Below are 21,877 nucleotides of genomic sequence, written 5' to 3'. Positions count from 1 at the left end.
CTTTTGACCCGTCTGAATCCATAGCCATATTAGCGTTGAGTTTCAAAAAATTTAGGAATGGAGTTTACCAACCAGACCCGATCGCTGTGGTACTTGCAAACTCATCATTCCCAAAATCTACTTCACTCAGCACAATGCAATATCTATTGCTTCATTTTTCCTTCGTGGACCAGCAGATTTATGGAGAACCATATCTGCCATAATAAAAATGCAAAGGAAGCCAAATCTGTCTTGTTCAACTTCTTCATCATGTTTGGAGTAGGGTTTAAGTCAACCCGAATGCCTAAACGAGACCCCAACCATAAGCTTTGAGACCAGCTACATTCCTTAAAAACATGAGCCCATCATCCATAGCATCAAATTTGTTTTTGCCATTTTAGTGAAAGGAGGTTTCGAAGAAAGAAAGAACGAAGAAAAGTGTAATACCCTGAAAATTAGGTGTTTCAAAAGTAAGCGGTGCATCTCATTTTAAATTGTTAAAATGAGAAAAATAAGGAAATTAGAATAATAATTAAATTAAAGAGGACCCGAGTAGGTCGATATTGAAATTTTAATAAGAAAATTATAAAATTGTAAAATGTTTTAAAATACGATGCTTATTTTGATAATATGTTAAGTAACATATATCTCACTTAGCTTAAATTTAACCCTGTTGATTTAAATGTTTTTCAGGTGCCTAGACTCTGGACTTGGCTAGAAGTCCATCTTTTGATCGGAAGTCATTTTTGCAGTATATAGTCCTGACTTCCGTAGTTGCTGCATTAGTAGTATGTCTGACTAGTGTCGTGGCCTAGCACAACAACATGTTTTTATGATGTTTATAGTTGTTGCCAGTGTATATATGTATGTTTGGCAACGATTATGATATTTTGTTCCTCCGAGGTAGATTCTCGTGAAGTGACCTTGAACACTAGTAGTATATGTCGGGCTAGTACGTACGGGGTACAAAATTGATAGGCCCGAGCAAGTTGTGGTGTATAAATATATGTTTGTTAAATGCTTCAGTTTGTAAGGTCAGTATATGATTGATATTTTCAATTTTTTTATTGAATTTTAGGCTTGCTACATTTTTCGGAACTACCATTCTCATTCCCTAGCGCCGTTCTCGGCTCGAGAATTCGGGTCGTGACAAAGTTGGTATCAGAGTAGTTGGTCCAGTTACCACTGCTAGTATATGATTTGTGTATAGTTGGTTCGGGACACCATTGTTAGTTTGTGAAAAGTGTCTGTCTGACCTAGGTGTTTGGTTATTAAGTAACATAGGACTACTGCAGTGTAATATCCCATAAGTATAAATTATCTAATTGGACCATGTGTCAAGATTTGAGTTGCTGTAGTGACGGCATCGGAAAGATTCCCCAGAAATTAAGGTAAATAAAATCTTAGTAGGTCGGTTTCAGAAAAATTATCGCGGGGAATTTAATATTATATCCTAGTTTAAAAGTTGGAATTGGGATTAAAAGGAAAAATGTTAAGAAAAAGTCACAAAATAAAGTTTAGGTACTAAATTGGTAATTTAACTAATTAAGTCTCAAGAATTGAAGATTATGAACATTTGACGGGAAAATATAAATTCTTGGATCGTATTATTTATTGGATATAATAATACGTATACGAATTGATTAAAGTATTGATCGATTAATCGATTGATTAGATCGAGTAAAAGAAAAGTTTAAAGGATGGTAATAAACAAAGAAAGCAAGGACCTAAGTGGAACTTTGACCATAATATATAAAGAGAAGAGATATGAATCAGGAAAGGAAGATAAGAGTCCAGAGGCTTCATCATCGTTTCATCGTCCATCTCGTTCACAAGCCACGGTTTCTCCGTTCGGAGTCCGTTTCGGACGATTTTTGCGCCAATCTCTCTGAAATTTCATCCTCTATTGATTCTAAGCTTCATTTCAAGGTAAAACTTTGAGAATTAATATTAAAAATTCGAATTATATGGGCTGTTTTAGAGTTTGTGTGGTGTTTATATCGAATTTAACGTATCTAACTCGGTTTTGAGGTTTTTGGAAAAGCTATGATACAGGTTTGGTAAGGAAGGAGGTCGTGTTTGTGTGTGGGGTGTCAGAAATCGGCGAGGCACCCGAAAAATAAGTTTCTGGGACTGTGCACGGCAAGGCCCTGCTATGCGGACGCACAGTGCTCGTGTGCGCCCGCACAGTGGGCCCGAAGGACCTATATGGGCATTTTGCCCTATTTCGACCTAGATTCCAATATTTACGAATATTAGACCCTATAGATGAATTAAGGACCCCGATAATTTAATGTTTCGAGATAAGCTCGACGTTTTAAGGATTAACGATAGTAGAAAACGTTAAGAAAAGTATATAATCTTTGAATACGAGAAATGGAGTACGATATGTCGTGGATACGATAAAAGAGTATCGAGTTCATGAATAACCTTAAAAGTGAAACTAAAACCTAGAATTTAAAAGTATTACGCATATAAACATGAAATTCACATCTAACTACAAAACGTTAATTAATATGTATCAAACGTGTCAGCAAGTGGCGAGATCAACAGACGTGGACTAGCCCGAGCATACGACTATATTGACCACGTCATAGATTGGATAGCAGTCCGAGTGAGTTGCCCTTTACTTTCGTGTATTATCTATAAAAGTTATTTGATATTATATCTTATATATATTATTTAAACGCATCACATTATATATGACTTGTTGATATGTAATATGTTATGATTGAATCTTATATATATGAAGCTAGTATGCGATCCGAAGAAACTTGCTACCTATTAGGTGTCGATAGGCTGTGTGATCACCAGTAATTGAGTCAGTCTAATGTGTTTAGACTATGTGAAATGATTTTATATGTATGCATGATATGAATATGGAAGTTGGAATATGAATGAGAGATACGAGGCTGAATTCGGTGGAATTATCCCGGGACCCGTATCTAGTGGGTTGAACTCGGTTGAGCTATCCCGGAACCCACAACTTGGGATTAAGAGGTTGGCAGCGGCTAACGCGGTTGAGTTATCCCGGGGCCGGGCCATTGGATTAAACAATTGATTTGAATATCAGATTCATAAGTTGTTTTAAGTTCTAGGCTTTTAATTTCGAACGAATCAAATATTTGATTATATGTATTTGCCTCATGATTTGACAGTAATCGAGGGTTATCATAGGTCGGACAGAAGTTTGATTTTTCGGGAGGTTGTAGTGGCGACGGTGGAGAGAAATGAAATGTAAAAGATGAAAAACTAAAGTTGCAAAAATTTGATTTAGGAGATGAATGTAAAAGGTGTAAAAAGGTCCTTAGATTTATAAATAAGAAATAAGGTTAATTAGAATTTTAGTTAAAGTTAATTAGGATTAATTAGGTCTAATTAACTATCCCACTCTCTTTTTATGTCAGAGGTGTGTATTTTTCGCAACTATTGTTTTTCTTTACATCTTTTCACGATTTTTGACTATTTTGATATTTCGTATCAAGATGAGGGGGTGAGTTGATTCTTTATTCATTTTTTCATCATTAAATACTCTAAAAGTGTAAATATCTTTTGGTGTACAAATGACAAAATTTATAAATTTAACGCCAAAGATATAAAAAATCCTCGAGGTTTTCTTAAAAGTACAGATCAACCCTTAATATTTGTTTTTGGCATAAAAAAACACTCGTTTCAAAATCGAACAAAAAAAACCCTTATGTCCATCATCTTTACATAATGCCGTTAAAATGCTGACGTGGCAAAGGAAAAAGTTCATAATTATCCTTAAAGTTTGGAATATTTACAAATTTTAAATTTAAAGATTTTTTAAATATTATTGCACCTTCTTCTTCATCCAATCAAACCATATGATAAACCAAACCAAACTAAAATCAAATCAATTAATTTTATTATTATTATTATTATTATTATTATTATAATATATATATATATATATATTTAAAAATAATTTATATTTTTTAATTAACTAATTAAAATTAATTTAAAGTCCTAATTAATTTAATTAAATATAACTGTACCTAAATTTAAATCAAGTTGATTTACTAAAATAAATTTAGAAATTTTATTTAATTTTATTAAATCTCAATTTATTTCGAGACTTTGTATTTATTCCTAAACAAAAGTAAATCCTCTCGCACCCCAACCATCGCCACCGTCACCCCTTTGACTTCGGCCGACCAGCAATTAAAATCCAATTAAACAAATAAAAACCCAATTAAATCTAATTTAATATAATTAAACCAAATATAATTTAATTAATAAAACACAATTAAACTAATCAGAAAATAATTAAACCAATCAAACCCAATTACTGAAATTTAATTAAATTAATCAAAATTCAATTAATAAAATCAAATTAGGCGTAATTAAATTAAAAAAACTCCAATTAAATCAAATAAAAATAGTTAAACTAAATTTAATTTAATCAAAACCTATTTCAAAAATTGCCGAAACCACCATCGGCCCCAAACCGCTCGCCCGGAAACTACCACCTGTCTTAAAACCGTCACTGGCCCGAAAGACTGGTTGTTCACTAAGATCAGTCTGGATCGTCTCAGATGAAGAGGGTTTCATCCCTCTCCATTTTTTTGTCCTCTAGCGGTCGGTAGCGGTGCCGGCCGCTCGTTACTGGCCACCGGAGAAGATTATTTTTATTTTTATTTTAAAAAAAATTAACAAAAAGATAAAAATGCATTTAAGTCCTTAAGGTTACTTTTTTAGACATTTTTCCTACCATATTTAGCTTTGTCAACTACCATATTTAGCAAAAAGATTTTTTTATTCGATTATAAAACAAAGAGGGTTTTTTTGTTTGATTTTGAAACAACGAGATTTTTTTATGTCCAAGAAACGTTTAAGAGCTGATCTGTAATTTTGAGGAAACCTCAAGGGTTGTTTTGTACTCTCTGCCTAAATTTAATTAGAAAAGAAAGGCAAAAGGTACAAAAAAAACCTCATAGTTTCACAAAAATACATATCAACCTTTTTACTTTTTTTGGATATAATTAAACTCTATTTATTTTTAAATAGAACAAACAACCCTTTTCGTCCAACACTATTAGAAAAACTCGTTAATAGCTAACACGTCTCTCATAAATCATATAGAAAAAAAGTTCAAAATAGTTTTGATATTTAAAATATAGTATATCGCAAATTTGAGGGGTAAGTGTCCTAAAAGTAAACTAAAAGGGTTTTTTTGTTCAATTTTAAAACAACAAGAGTTTAATTGTTCAATTTTAAAAATACAAAGGATTAATTGTGCCTAAAAAAAAATAAAAGGGCTGATTTGTATCTGTACTTTTTAAAAAAAGTTGAGGGTTTTTTTACCTTGTGCAGAAAAGAAATAATGAAAAGAAATACGTAACGTTTTGATTACTTATAAATATCCACTTCAATGGCCGCTATTACTTTCTTCACTACACTCTTATCTCGCTGCCCACATTTTCAATCTCCATCATCTTCTTCCGCAATCCAATCAATTTTCCGTTATCCCAAATCAAAGGCTCAATCTGTACCCTCAAATCTCCCCTTCACTCTCATAATTTCTATTTCAAATAATTAATTTATGACTTCGTTTGTTTTTTCTCTGTGCAGAACCTAAATCAATTACGAGTGTTTTCAATGGCGTCGTCAAATTCTAAAGAATCAGCTGCTAACAATCCAGGCCTCCATACTACTGTCGATGATGCTACTAAAGGCTACCTCATGCAACAAACTGTAAGTAAGCCCTCATTTTATATTTTGTTCTTGTTATTTAAAATGGGTTTGATGGTGTTTGTTTGTTTAATTTGCAGATGTATCGGATTAAGGATCCGAAAGCTAGTCTTGATTTTTATTCTCGTGTTCTGGGCATGTCGTAAGTTTTTTCATTTTTTCTGATTTTAATGTCTATATTAGTGTCTATCTGCTCATGAACACACATTGTATTGAAATTGGACTATTTCCTATCTATTGCCGGATGCTATTGATTTTAAGTCTCCGTGTTGCCCGGAAACGCAAAAACTGAAGTAGAACATGTTTTTTTTAAGAAGAATTAGTTATAAATATAATGTTTTAGAGTTTTAGAATGGTTTCTGTAACTAGAAACGAAATGCCAAAACTAGGACTTGGATAAATTTCAGTACAACACAGACTGACCTTTGACACTATCTGTTTCTCCTGCCACACGATGTTCTGAATGTAGTGCTTTTCTTCTCCGGGGCTAATGTTTATTTTCTCTCTTTTTGAAATTTTAGGCTGCTTAAGAGGTTGGACTTTCCAGAGATGAAGTTTAGCTTGTACTTTATGGGCTACGAGGTAATAATAAACATTGAATCATGTTTTGATTTTTGAAGTTATTATTACCTTAATAAGTTTTTTGTTTGTAATTGAATTTGACCACGAAGTTCCCATTTCCCTTCCTTTCTATCTTTCAAGATGTTGGTTTAATGTCTAATCTAAAATGTTCAGTGTTATGATATAGATATATGTTTGATGCAGGATACATCATCAGCTCCAGCTGATCCAGTTGAAAGAACAGTTTGGAACTTTGGACGTAAGGCTACAGTTGAACTTACTCAGTAAGAACACATATTTACATGACGACTTTGTTTGTGCTTTTATGGTAGTTTCTTCTTGCACCATTGTTGTGTTTTTGTCTAATAACAGTCAATTGTTTATGACAGTAATTGGGGTACTGAAAGTGATCCTGATTTTAAAGGATATCACAGTGGAAATTCAGAACCTCGTGGATTTGGTATGTAAATTTAAAGATTCGTTATAAATTTAAAGATTGGTTGGAGATAATTTTCATATGCATACTGCATTAGATTACATCTTTACTTTTTGATGCGTGTCAGCTCTATGCATTCTTTTTCTCCCTATCAGGCTATATTTAAGCATTTCGGACAGTTGGAACTTGGAATGAATGATTTAGATGTGCTATTAGATTTGGTCTTTTTTGCTTATAGAATTATGAGAGTTGCTTTCAATGTGGCTGCCTTGCAGTTAATGTCTAGATCTTTTTATAAGTGTACTGAATTTTATTATTTAGCTGCATAAATTGCTCAATTTTGAGCTGTTTATATAGCTGTGAATTGATACTTATGATATACATATACATACACTATGTGGAAATATGAAATGGAAAACAACAAAATGACACTTCTTATAAGAATAGGTTATAAATATAGTGTCAAAAGAATTTTCACAAATGATAATGAAACGCCAAAATTTAAAATTGATAAGTTTCCGTGCAACTTAGTATATATATATATATGTGGCTGAGAATAGGGTGTATGGGGGTTATCCTACATAGCTGGATTTGATTAAATTCCATATTTTTTGATTTATTTTTAATACGACTGCAGTGCCATAATGGATGCTGATTTCTTGCTGGATGCTTGTAAAACCCATATTGTTACCAACAGCATTTTGGAACTGAGCTACTTTTATCCTGACAGCATGCAAAGTTATTATGCCATTCATGAAATATGTGCAGTTGCTGGAGATTTTAACTCTCTTCTAGTGATATTAGTTGACACCTAAGATATATTCAGTCTCTTGCTATGCATTTCTGTTTATAAATACATATATCTCTATACACAAATCTATAGTGGCTGATTTTTAAACATTCCGTATGTTGTTTTTCAGGGCATATTGGTATTACGGTAGATAACGTGTACAAGGCATGTGAGAGATTTGAACGCCTAGGAGTGGAGTTCTTAAAGAAACCTGAAGATGGTGTGTATTTTCTGGCCTTTCTAATTTTATGATCATTATGTCAGATTTACCCACAAGCAGTACTTTCTTTGTAACTTACTTTTCTATGTAAAAGGTCTATGTTTGTTAAACTAGTGTTGTCTATCAAGTTGTCTGTCCACTAATGTTTTCCCCTTTTTTCTGAAATGAATTTCCTGCTATTTTGGTACTAGAGTAAAATGGAGAAATTTTCTTATTTTAAACGTATAACAAGGTATTTTTATCTGATTTTGTTTTACCATCAAATGGATATATGTGCTATTTATTTGCCTCAAAGCTTGTGTGTCAAATTTCAGGGAAAATGAAAGGGATAGCTTTCATTAAGGATCCTGATGGTTATTCAATTGAAATCTTTGACCTCGAGAATATCGCGAAAGCAGCTGGGGGTGCTGCTTGACATAATGTTATACTGAAATAAGGTAGCTGCCATCTTCTTTTTTCTTAATTTCAATGTTGTGTTGATTTCATTTATTCCGATATTTCATGGAATGTGCATGCGAACCATGTTGGCTTTTTATAGAGACAGATTTTTTACTTCATTATTAGAGTTAGTTACTTTGAGACCAGAGTTTTAAAGCGTAATAAATAACTATGTATAACTCTTACTGATTCAAAAGAAGATTGTCAAAGCTGCATTACCATACCATTGTATATTCTTCCCAGAGAGAAACTTTCTTCTTAGGTTCTTCTAGTTCCTCTTTTAGTCTGCTTTATACATTTTTTGGGAAAGAACAGCAAATAGTGTTGTGCTACATCTATATCTATCTATACTATATATAAAAGCACGGATGGGGGGGGACAGACAAATTTACCGAATAATCCTTTTCAGTTTATTACTAAATAAAGGTTTTATAGTCATTAACTAATTAGTTATTTAATTAATCACTATTGTAATTAAAGTCCTAATTAGAATAGGTAGCTAAATTATCTCCAATTCAGTTTTAGTATATAATAAATAATTAAATTGTCTCCAAATTATTAGAAATACCTATCTTTTAGTTTGATTTAACTACAAAATTAAAATACTGTATTGGGTCAATATATTATTATTTAAATTTATATCTTATTATTTTTAAAGATATTATTAGTAAAATTAAGTCAATTATTTAATTATGGTTATTAAACTAAAAGAAGAATAAATTTAGCATGGAAAAAAATTTAATAACCGAATAAATTTACTAATATGTTTATTGACGAGTTACGTTACGAGCCACGTGCATAGCATGTAACGCAAAACTAGTCTTTTAAAAAAGCGCCACGGATGTGTACTTATGCATGATTTTACTGTTCATATTGATGGTAAATCTTATGACCGTCTGGTTCACATTGCTATTTAGCTGCTATAAAGGAAAAAGTTGCATTCGATACATTTTGGTTATGAAAACTTTAAAGAAGTTCACAAAGCAGTTTGATTTTTTATTTTTATTTTTATTATCTGTAAAGTCTATTTCTGGACGATAACCTGCAAAACGAGGGTTAGAATGCTAAATAGCTCAGTGTACCTAGTAGAGTCCGTATAGAATTATGATTCCTATTTTGTAGAGGATTTATAGTGGAATAGGATTATCTCGTATCATCTTCTAGAAGATGTAGTAACCTTTTAAATGGACGTAAGAGTCGTCTTGAGACAAGGAATTCATGTTTGGATAAGTCTTATCTGAATTACGTTGATGATTTGGAGAATGCTCATGGAAAATCTTGGGGGGTTCGGTCCTTGAGAGAGGCGGATCCCTAGGATTCAGTCTTCTGTTCAATCCTCGAAGAGTCGTTTGCTTTGCTATACTTGATAGGGTTCAGACTCATAGGTCAGGGTTCGGGCTTAGGGCTCCGGTATTCATCAGCTACCAATCCAGATAGTGATTATATTAAGTAGTGCGACCTATTGATTATCATTGATTTTTGGCGCTAAGCAACGATAAGGTAGCTTGATTTTCCAGGTAGGAATAGTATGTTCTGGCATCTTCATTCCTTTAACGATAACTGATGAAGTTCAAGAACTAAACTGTTCGGTTCTAGTTTTTGAACACGTATGGATCTTCAGTCATCCTCCAGTAAAAGAAATTCTTATATCTTAAAATTCGTTGTTTCTTATCGCAGGAAAGTGGAGCTTTTCTAGAGCTGAAGATATGTTTCCTGGTAAAAGTCCTCCCATAGCAAAGTTATAAAATGCAGTTCACACCTATATCCTGGTTTATGCAGATTCAATCCGTATGAATGAGAGATTGGATCTCTATTTAACAGTTTGTGCTACTCTTAAAACCTCGAAAGGCCCCATTATTGGACTGCTGATATCCATCAATGCCAGAACTTAAAAGATGTTTGAACTGTCTTTTCTTTTAAAATGGTTGGTGAGTCGTGTCCGTGTCGTGTCGTGTCGATCCACTTTGATGATGCACTTAGGATCAATACGAACACGGGTTAATTAGCGATCGTGCCTACGAACACAACACAAAAATTAAACAAATTATGTGTATCAACATGTTTAATCCGGTGGATTGATTATGTTTAATCTGGGGGATTGATTATGGGTCATAATAGTACGATCCATTTAACTTATTTATTATAAATGGATTGAATATATGCCATACTAACAAAACATGTTTAACCTATTTATTTAAATAATTCTAACATGGGTAACACTTATACGATATATTTATTGATAAGTCTTGGGTCGGGTTGATACGACACACTACAACACATTTTAAGCCGTGTCATGAACGTGTTAAATGAGTTTGCTTGTCAATTCGTAACAACACTCCATGGACACATTAAATTTCAATCTTTGCCTGTAATTTTTTCGGATTTGGTGAATCGTGTCTACATGTCATGATTTATTTTGACACCTTATTAAAAATGGAAGATAGAGTGATTTAGGACTGCAAAAATCAATCTAAATCACATTGATAAATTCAGTTTCGTTTGATTTAAGATTATTAAATAAGTTTGGATTTTTGTCTGGTTGATTTGGGAAGTAAAGAAATTTGAGTTTTCTTTTGGTGTAAATCATCAAATTGAAAAAAATGAATTGATTTGATTAGTTTGGTTTGATTTAGTTTGAAACTTTTAGATTTTTTATAAAGTTGATTCGTCGATTAAAATTAAAATTTTGTTGGTTTGGTCAATGATCTATGAGTGTTATTATATGAGCTCTTCTTCACAATAGAATGTTTGATAATTTCAGACTAAGCAAAGAATTGGAAATCCATCAATGAAGCTTAGATGCCTTAAACAATCTCCCCTTGAAATTTGTAGTTAAGGGTGTAGACATGTTCAGTTCGGAATTGGTCGAAATCGATCTAACCAAAATGTGCCAAATATCCAAACCGAATCAAGTCATATTGCAAGTTCAAACTAACACTAAACCTAACTTGGATATTTATTGGTTCGGTTTGGTTTTATTATAAAATTTGGTTATTAATTTTTATGGACTATTTTGTTTATTTTAAAATTATTTTTTTATTAAAAACTTACTATCAACAAAGAATTCCATATATGTATATTATGAAGAATAATTCATATTTGAAAAATCATCAATGGATATACAAGGATGTGAATGTATTGTTAAATTTCTTAAATATTTGTAACTATTATAACACATTTTGGTTATTTCAGTTTTTAAATTGTTCAAATCAAACTATAAAGGCTTATCCCTTAAAAACACCCCACCTTTTAGTCCCAATTCGTTTGCACCCTCATGTTGTAAAACCACCAAATATACCCAAATTACGAACTTCCACTTTCACTCGCACCCTCAAGCATCAAATTGACTTCTTTTCATTTGAAAAATATCCTAATCAATACTTTAAATTTTAGCATATATTCTAAATAGGACTTAATGTTGTATTTAAAACAAAAACAAAACTATTCTTTCAAAAATTATAAAACGTAACAATATTTTTTATTTAATATAAACAAATATATTATTTTATAAAAATTCATATCCACAACCATGCAAGATTAATTAACGAGATTCCGATATTTGAATGATTTTATTGCTACTATCCGACCCTCTAAAAAAATTTATATTTCGTAATTTTTTAAAAATTAAATAATTAGTCTAAATACAAATTAATTTTTAATTTTTTAAAATTAAAAATTAAAACCCCGCTCGTCTTCCTCAGCTGAGGAAGATGACCAGGTCATCTTCCTCGAGACAAACCCAGACGGGTTCGTCTCGGATTTTTAATTTTTTTTAAAAATAAAAATTATTTTATATTTAAAAGAATTATTTAATTATTTATTTTTAATAAAATAGTATTATTATTTTATGAAAATTTAATCAAGATGGTGTTTTTATTTTAATTATAACTTTGAGAACTATTTATAATATTTATTAAAATTTGAAGTATTCGAAAAAATATTAATTTGATGCTTAAGGGGGTAAATGAAATCAAAAGGTGTGTATTTTAATATTTGAGGGTGCAATTAAAAGTGAAAGGTCGTAATTTAGACATATTTGGTGGTTTTTTAACGTGAGAGTGCAAATGAAGGGAGATATTTTTTTTTTAAGTGGATAAGCCAACTATAAATGGTGTATTTACAAGAGTATAAATCGAATTAGATCATATATTTTTAACGAACCATTCCTACGACTTCAGTTTGTTTTAGTTCACCTATTTGCTAATAATGAACAAGACAATACACAAGAAAAATCCAAATGAATTGATCAAAAGCATGTGTTGCACAAAAACCCTATTAAGCTAAAGAATAGAATTGACATTATTTCTCAATAAATGAGTACTATTGGCTATGTATCATAACTTTTTATAATTAAGGGTGTGACCATCCTCTAAATTCAAGGCTTCAAAGTTTGGTACAAGAGAAAAGGAAAGGGTAACCTTTTTTTATTCATCTTAATGTTGACTCTTTAGACTTAAATAAGTGGAGTTTCTAAAGCTAATATTCATGTGGGGATGGTCTAAAATTTCAAAAGCCTTGTCCTTTTATTCAAATTTTGAAGTCCCCAAAACCAATCATGGACAAATGATTTACAACACTTTTTTGTTTCTTTGTTTCATATACTTTTTGCTTCCACCATGAAGGAAACACAACAAAAAGGAAGGAAATATTATGCTTACCCTTTATTTGGTTTGTTTGATTTTGTTCTATCATATTAGAATTTATTTTATGACGCGGTATTTATAGATAAATTTATATTTTTATATTAAATTATAAGCTTATGACGATTTTGAAAATTTAATAATGTCATCCGTTATCTTTTTCAGTTCTATCGCTATTTCAAATTACGGTGATTGATGCGGAACCAGATTGTCTCCTCTATTGCCTCTAGGTTTTGTTGTTATATATATTACATTAGCATAGCCAATATTCAAAACGGTAATAGAATTTTTTTAAAGGTTAATTTCTGAGTAATTTTGTTAATTTTTAAAGGTTAAAAGATGAATTTTTTGTAAAATATAGTGGAACCAAAGATAGTTAGTTAAAAGTGGAATTATAATGTTCATATCCCAAAATTTGAGATTCAACTCTCTTTTTTTCATGGTTAAAACAAAAAAGTGTACCTTCCTAATTATAATATCATTAGTGAGATTTCATGTGAAAACAACTCAAGATTATTGGAAACGTACTTGATTGTCCACATTAATTTTTCTAGCTTTAATTAATTATTACTCATTTGTATGAAATTTCTCGATTAACTTGTTTAGTATTATCCCTATCATTTTTAATTAAGAGGCTAACCAACCAAGGTCACAAACAATAGTCAAAAAAGGTCCCAACTTGGACAGTTGGATACTCTATACAGGTTTCAAGCAATAAAATAATTAACAAAAAATATTTATAAAATAATTTTAGAAAATGTCTAAATTGCTTTGTTGACATTATTGGCTCCCTTAAAGAAGGTCAGATGCTTCATGCTAATATTTATTTATTTATTGATGAAAACATCCAAAACTTATCTGTTAATCCTTTGTGAGAGTTGACAATAAATCACATAATTAATCTTTAGAATATTAATTAAAGAAATTAAACAAGCAGTAAAAAGATTAAATATTTTTTTAGTGTTGGATTTGTCAGTAGGTGCCACACCTTTTGACCTTTACACTTCACTAGAAAAGACATTCCCAGAAAATGCCTTCAGCCAAAAAAAGTTGAAACCACGAAATTTATTTTTAATTAAAGAAATTACATAGCTGACAATTTAATTAGCATGACTTATGAGATGTAGCAGTGTTTTAATTTTTAAAGATCCAATCAATAACAGACTAATATAGGTATTAGTTATTTTTATTTTTTTTCCCAAGGTAGAGTTAATTATGAAGATTCAACTTACAAGGGATGAAAGTCATATAACAAGGACTTATATATGATCTTTCAAAAAAATTAAACTACAAAATAATAGACAACAATAAGATACAAGCAAAAGAAATCGAAAAACAAAGAAAATTCTAGACATAAATCCCCAAAACTTAACACAACGAAATCGTTGGAAGGGTGTTTCGAAATTTTCTTGCACCGATTTGTCAATCAAACCGCTTGAACCGTTGAAGCCTACTATTTCCGATCGTCGATCTTCATCTTCATTATAACTCTATAGAGATAGATCCATATCCTTTTCATTTCTTAGATCTACAATACTTTGGAGTTAAACTCAAAACAAACACTTAAATTTCTTGTGGATCTAAGAAATATAAACAAAGGAGGGAAAAGATTTAAACTTTATTGCTAACAAGCAAGAAACAAAACCCAAATCAAGCAAAAACTAGACTTTTATTTTTAGATTTATTGAACTAAACAAGTAGATCTAGAAAAACTAGTAGTATGGGCGGGGAGAAGATGATCTTTCCGGCTAGCCGGAAAATCATCCTCTCCCACCCTCAAAAAGATGAAGAGAAATGAAGTTTTTTAAGAGAGAAGTGAGAGCACCAAAATTTTAGAGAGAGAGAAATATTTAGGTATTAGTTATTGATAATTTGTAAATTACTGAAGCGGGTCTTGGGCCAAAACGATCCTTCAAGTTGACCTGAAATACAGAAAAGCAACGGTTAGAGGTATGTTGGAAGGGAATTCAAGAGTGTTTTTCCGACGGTCAAGTAAATTTGATCAAGAGGAAGAAATAAGAAGTGAAAGGATATACTATAAAGAGCGGAAAAAAATAACCTTAATTTTACCTATTTTTGGGATACTTATAGAGAATGATGATGCGATAATGAAAATATACTTTCAACGATGTGATATTGGTTGGTGGGAAACCAGGATGACGTGGCTGATATGCTTGTTTTTTTTTGTCTGTTGCGAGGTACGCAAACATAGTGTTAGAGACACTTGTTGTCACAAGATGTTTTTTGTCAGGGTGTTAGTACGTGGTCTCGGCTCCGAGGTAGCTAATCTCGACCATTTGGCTATATCGGTATGGTTACGTGTCTGTAAGATATATGTGATGAGCTAGTTATCTCGGTATAATTGGTTAGTCATCTTGGCGATATCTATGATGAGCTAGTCATCTCGGTAATTTAGTTGTCACGGTATTTTGGTTGTCTCAGTGGAACAGTGAGGCTTAAGCCTGATTATGGTCTCTGAACTTAGTGGCTTTTACAGTTGTTTCATCTATATTATTATCATCAATTATGTCCAGTTTCAATTAGTTAAGTAAAATCAGATATACTTATATATAATACATGACAATTTTACAATTTAACTGATTTAATAAATTCTGATTTATACGACTTTTCTAATTTAAAGAGTTTAAATTGAATTCTTGATTTTTATTAATGAATCGAACCAAACTGTCTTCTGATTTGCATTCAGATCGAATAGAGCCGGACTGGCTTTCAATTTTCAGTCGAATCGATGGAGCTGGCAGGTCCGATTCAATTATTAAAACACTAAAATGCAAATTGCAAGCAGTTCATTTTACAAGTTTAGTAAACTATTTAAATAATATGTTAAAAATAAAAAAAATATTATTTGTAGCAAGCTATACAATACAACAAGGCTGGAAGCAGAAACAGTGAGTTAGTGTCTGACAGAGATCTTGTGATCATGCTATTTTGGAGCTCTTTGACGTGCTTTCCCAATAGGGATTCCCTCTTTCTTTATTGCAAATTTATTATTTTCATTTACTATCTTTTTATTATTGTTATAATTATGTTAAATATATATATAATTAACAGTATGATATTTTTTATTTAAAAAATCTATTTAATAGTCCCACACTTTTAATTCCATGAACTATTAGACCCTTCTATTAAAGTGGGGTACCAAATCGTTAACGAAATTAAAAGTGGGGTACCAAATCGTTAACGGAATTGAAAGTGAGGTACCAAATCGTTTGAAAATGAGGTATCAAATCCTTGACAAAATTAAAACTGAGAGATCGAATGGTTAATAAAATCATAGCGGTATACCAAATCGTTTGAAAGTAATTGCCGAAATTAACTGAAGGGTCTAATAGTTAACGGAATTGAAAATGAGAGACCGTTAAAAAAAATTGAAATGAGGAATATCAAACAGTTAAGTATAATATAATTAGAGGTTTTAAAGTAATTTACTCTTATTATTATTCCTTATCTAATAAATGATAAGATTTCTACTTAGGTAGTAGCGGTGTGCATTCGGCTTTTCGGTTTGAAAGTGAAATTATCAAAACTAAGCGGTTTTTTGGGTAATTGATCCTGAAGATCATTGAACTTTCAAATTTTTTCATTTCAGTCACTAAACTATTTTCTTTTTCATTTCGATCATTGAAGTTTCATTTTTTTCATTTTGGTATTTCAGGCCAAAAATGCTTAGGTGGCAGCCGGAAGTTGACATGTGACAACCGGATTTTACAAGTTTTACTTTGAAAATTTATCATACATGCATAATTTCACTTTAAAAATGAGTTTTTGGATCAAATAATGCATATATGGCAAGTTTTAAGGTTAAAAAAAATTAATTCCGGCTGCCACCTAAGTATTTTTGGCCGGAAAATACCAAAATAAAAAAAAATGAAAGTTCAGTGATCAAAATGAAAAAAAAAAAATAGTTTAGTGACTGAAATGAAAAAATTCGAAAGTTCAATGATTTTCAGGATTAATTACCCCGGTTTTTTGAAGATTTGAAAATCCGTCAGGACTTTGATCAAAAAAATCAGTTCGATTCGGTTTTACTAAAATAGGAAAATAATACATTTTTTTAGAATTTTACTCATGAAAAAACAACAAAAATCAAAAAAATAATTAAAAATTAAGTCTAAGTCAAATTGTAATGTTTTATACACAATACTACTTATATATGAGAGAAAATAGTATTTTTTTTTTAAAAAAAAATCAATAAATTTATTATATCGGTTTTTTTGGTTTTCTAAAACTCAAAACCAAACCGAACCGCAATATGAAAAAAATCACAATTTTAAAACCAAACTGGCTATTTCAGCTTGATTTTGGATTAGCTTTTGATTCAGTTCGGTTTTTACACACCCTTACTTGATAGTCTATTTTTTTTGGTTTTGATTGTTAACTATTACTCCATTTTTTCAAATCAATGGACAGTTTGACATAAATACGGATATTAGAGATTTAAATTTTTTTAAATGAGGAAAACTAGCTAATTTATAAAAAATAATTATTTTTATTTTTATTTAATGTAGCATTAACTTTTATCTTTTCGTACTTCTTGTTATCTTTTTTTGAAAAACACTCCATTATTACTAGTTATGATATTGTTTTAATTAGTAAAATACTTCCTATGTCTTGTTTATTAATTGACTGCATATAATTTGAAATAGAAAAATTTAAAATCGTTAAATGATAATTAAGTTAGCTAAAGTAATTTTTTCGTCTATTTGTTCACATTTAGCCTTTTATATTTGTCTAGTACGTAAATAGCATATTAATGGCCTTAGAGCATCCCCAATGAACTCTCTAAAATTGTCAAACTCTTTAAATTAAAGAGTTTGACAATAAATTAGGAGTCTAATGGACTCTCTATTCTTTATATTTAGAGTAGAGAGTGAAAATGACGGCTAATAATCACCGACGGTCCTCGACCTTTGCTCTAAGCTTCCGTAAACCCCCCAACCTTTCAAAAGCTTCCCTAAACCCCCCAACCTTTATGGCGGCGCTCATTCACGGTCCTTATGGACGAAAATACCCCTAAGCGCCGTCTTTTTTTGGCGGCTACAATTCTAAAAAAAAAAAAGACGGCGCCACGTGTCATCTGACATGTGGCAAAATATCTAAAAAAAATTGAAAAACCCAAAACACCCTTACAATTATTAAAATTTAATTAAAACAAAAATAAAAAATCAAAGCAAATCAACCCATTCAAACCACTGAATTATCGAAACCGAACCGCCACAACCGAACCCGCCTCCGGTCATCTTCTCAGGTGAGAAAACGACCAAGCTCGTCGTCTTCTCAGATCTGAGAAGACGGAGTTTACCGTGTAATTCAGAAGGTATACTGTAAATCTGCCGCATTAGTTTCATACTATCGTCAACCTTCAGGTCTTTCTGTTTTAAATATGAACATTCTGATCTAATAATTGCAGGAGGCCAGTAAATGCCAAAATGGAAATATATGCTTCGCACACAAAGTGGTGCAATTATGATGATCTGAATGAATATTTTTTGTTAGTTTTGACCGTACATTAGAGTTAATGTTCATGATGATAAACTCTAGTTTTTAAGTTAATTAAATGGTTAATTTTCTTTTGATATGCATCTGTTCTCCAAGAACAGATCTGAATCTGTTCTTGGAGAACAGATTCAGATCTACTCTCCAAGAGCAGATTCCGATGGGTCGGCGGCGGGCGGCGGGTGGTGGTCGGCGGCGGGTGCGGTGAGTGGTTCGGGTTGGCGGGCGGATTGACCGTGGGTTGGGTTTGATTAAGTAAATTTGATTTGGTTTAATTTTTTAGGGGGTATTTTGGGTGTTTCAATTTTGTTTTGACATTAAATGACGTGTCAATTAACATGTGGCGCCACTATTTGTTTTTTTCCAAAAAAAAGGACAGCCGCCAAAACCAAAAGGGTAGTTTCGTCTATAAGGGCCGTGAATGGCGCCGCCACAAAGGTTGGGGGGTTTAGGGAAGCTTTTGAAAGGTTGGGGAGTTTACGGAAGGTTAGGGTAAAAGTCGAGGACCGTCGGTGATTATTAGCCTGAAAATGACTCTCCATATGTAAAGAGCCATTTTCACTCTCTACTTCATTTTTCAAATAGTAAAATTTTAAATTTTAAAAAATAAGGTAGTTATTTTTACTTTTAAATATTATATTTTTACTTTTAGTCAAAAAACTGAATAAATAAATGAATAAAAAATTAAATAAATAAAAATTATTTTGTTAATATTTAATATTTTATTAATATTTTATATGAAAACAAAATAAAATAAAATTTAATATTAGAGAGGCAATTAATTTAATATTATTATTATTTAATACTTTTATTTTATTATTAATTATTAAAATTATATACAATAAAAAATTGATATTAAAGAGTCCATTGGAGTAAAATTTTAAATATCACTCTTTATTTTTAAGATGTTCTTTATTTTACAAAAGATGCTCTTTATTTTAAAGAATACCATTGGGGATGCTCTTATTCTACTTACAATTTGTATGATACATTCTACATCAAATAAATTTAATCCAAATTATTTTGTATTGGTGTATTTATTATATATTGAGATATGAAGTAATTAATTCATTAAGTTTTTTTTAAATGACTATAAAAAATAAAAAGTAGCCTATAATTCGGAACGCGCCAAAAATAATAAGATAGCCAATTAATTCGGAACATAAAGAGTATCAAAATTTGTAAATTTTTAAACATTTGCGGTTGTCACAATCTTTTATTTTAACTTCTATATCATATGTGAAAAGAAAATAACAAATTTATCATTTTTTATAGATGATAGACTATTATTATATTTTATTTACAAATATTAAAAAAAATCAAAATGGTTTCAGTAGCAAAAGAAAAAAGATAAGTATAAATATATTTCTGCACAGTTAGAAGTGTAATGGTAATATTAATATTAATTAGAAATTGGACACCCAATTATTATTTTAAATATGTTTTCACTGTTAATCAACAATTATTTTCCTTTGAAAACTTTAAAACACCATTGTATAATTAGGTTTGTCATTTAGGGACAAAGATGGTTAATTTAACTTGGCTTAATTGCGTAAAAAATCACAAACTTTAGCGTGTTTTGCAAATTTAACATAAACTTTCAATTTTGGCAAATTAATACACAAACTTTTGTTTTTTGGCAATTTTAGCATCGATAAATTTTCCTTCAAAAAAATGCTGATGTGTACACCGAAATAACCACTATTCCGGCATCCACATCAGCATTTTTCTCTATTTTTTTGAAGGAAAATTGATCGGTGCTAAAATTGCAAAAAATCAAAAGTTTATGTATTAATTTGCCAAAATTAAAAGTTTATGTTAAATTTGCAATACACGCTAAAGTTTATGATTTTTTACGCCATTAAGCCATTTAACTTTGAAGTAATATGCTTATTATATGTCAATGTTATGAATATCAATAATGCAGAGCACCTATAGAGTGCATGTGATATAAGAAGTATTAATTTTTTAAAGATAAAAAAAATAAACAATTATTATATAGGTGTAATTATAAAAAGAAATCCAAATATATACTCTATATATATATATATATATATATCAATTTTACCGAACCCTTTAATTTTAATAATTATAAAATAATTATATTTTTATTTTAATTATAGTCAATTTTGCACAATTAAATCAACAAAGTCACTCTCGTGGTAAAATTACATGGTTGTGTAATATTGTGTTTACATTTTTATCGATTGAGTGAATTTATTCTAGTAGCCGTTTAATAACTATCACATGAGTAAAATTATATATAATTTATTTAATTGAATATACTTGTCTATAATTAAAATAAAATTCTTTAAATTATTTCTATAATTAAAAGAATTAACTAGTATTGATAAAAAAAATTGACTAGTACAGTATGATTGTTTTTTGGATTATAGGCCAAATATATTATATGAGGATGATAACATTTTTTTTGTTTGTTATAAAACTTTTGCATCATCACCCAACAAGAAATCATATGGAAAGATGTTGAAACATCATGCACATAGACTTAGTTTCATTATTATGATTATTTACATAAATTTTCTATTTTTGTTTATGTATTACTATTAAATCCATAGTACTTACCTGCTCCCATAGAAAATAATAATTTGGGTTTCCATCATTTAATTGTATATTCCAAAACATATAAAGATTTAGCATGGCCATTTTTAGTAATCATCATTCATATACTCAACAAATAGTCAATAATGTCACTATTTTGGTAACTCTATACATTGCCTCTATATTCCTTTTCAATTTTTCAATTATGCAATATACACTATGAATAGGGCAAAAGTGAAGTTTGTTTAGCTAAATTAGTACCAAATGTTTCTCAATTGGACTATATGTTCCTCTCACAATTTTTCAAAGAAATTAGTTTATATGTGATCACAAAATAATGACACAATTAAATTATTTTCCCCTTCTAAGTAAAGAATTAAGGTTAAAGCTATAAGATAATCAATAAAGTTTCTCTCATTAAATTAGTCAATTTTTTTTCAGAGAAGATAGTTTTACATATGCACAACTATAACTAAATTGATATGAATATTTTAGAAAAATATAAATTTAAACAATCTAGTCTTTCAATTTTATAAACCTTGACAATTATATTTAAGAAATATATAAAAAAAATTTGATAAAAATAAAATATGTTTTTATTTCCTTTAACTTATTTTTATGATAAATTAGTCCCTAATCAAAGAAAAATCATTAAATTTTGGTTAATTTTCTATCTAATTTATTGAAAATTTATATATTCTTATTAAAATGTTTTAATTATTTTAATTTTACAAATAACTTCTCTATATGAACCAATTTTTCATAAAAATAACTTAAGATACTGAATTTTATTTTTCTTTTATTAATTATACTCTTTATCTTTTATCTTTCTTTGATATTTTATTATGACTTTAATAGTTGACAAATTAAACTATAAATTTCTTTTAAAGATATTTTTATCAGTTTGATCATAGTTATGGATATAAAAATTTATCCATTATAATATTCTTATCGGCATCCCTAAGACTATACTTACAGGAACACCAATTTTATTTATTTTTCATAATGAATTTGTACAT

The 21,877-nt window shown here is 30.1% G+C and overlaps 1 protein-coding gene across 2 annotated transcripts; it reads left to right on the top strand.

The window, feature by feature from the left end:
* The first annotated feature begins 5,330 nt into the window (after window positions 1-5,330).
* On the top strand, window positions 5,331-10,275 carry LOC126665897 (lactoylglutathione lyase). 2 transcript variants are annotated; one of them, XM_050358832.2, is made up of 9 exons: window positions 5,331-5,491; window positions 5,575-5,697; window positions 5,775-5,836; window positions 6,216-6,276; window positions 6,460-6,539; window positions 6,645-6,715; window positions 7,612-7,701; window positions 8,016-8,138; window positions 9,817-10,275. In XM_050358832.2, the coding sequence occupies exons 1-8, from the start codon at window positions 5,375-5,377 to the stop codon at window positions 8,114-8,116; spliced, it is 705 nt and encodes a 234-aa protein (XP_050214789.1). In that variant the 5' UTR covers window positions 5,331-5,374; the 3' UTR covers window positions 8,117-8,138; window positions 9,817-10,275. The 2 variants fall into 2 exon arrangements, with proteins under 2 accessions (XP_050214789.1, XP_050214790.1); XM_050358833.2 differs by having other exon boundaries at window positions 5,332-5,482.
* Window positions 10,276-21,877: the final 11,602 nt, after the last annotated feature.

Source organism: Mercurialis annua, linkage group LG1-X (assembly GCF_937616625.2).
Source record: "Mercurialis annua linkage group LG1-X, ddMerAnnu1.2, whole genome shotgun sequence".
NCBI lineage: Eukaryota > Viridiplantae > Streptophyta > Magnoliopsida > Malpighiales > Euphorbiaceae > Mercurialis > Mercurialis annua.
The sequence above is the reverse complement of the archived record's forward strand: the minus strand, read 5'-3'. Positions and strand labels throughout refer to the sequence as shown.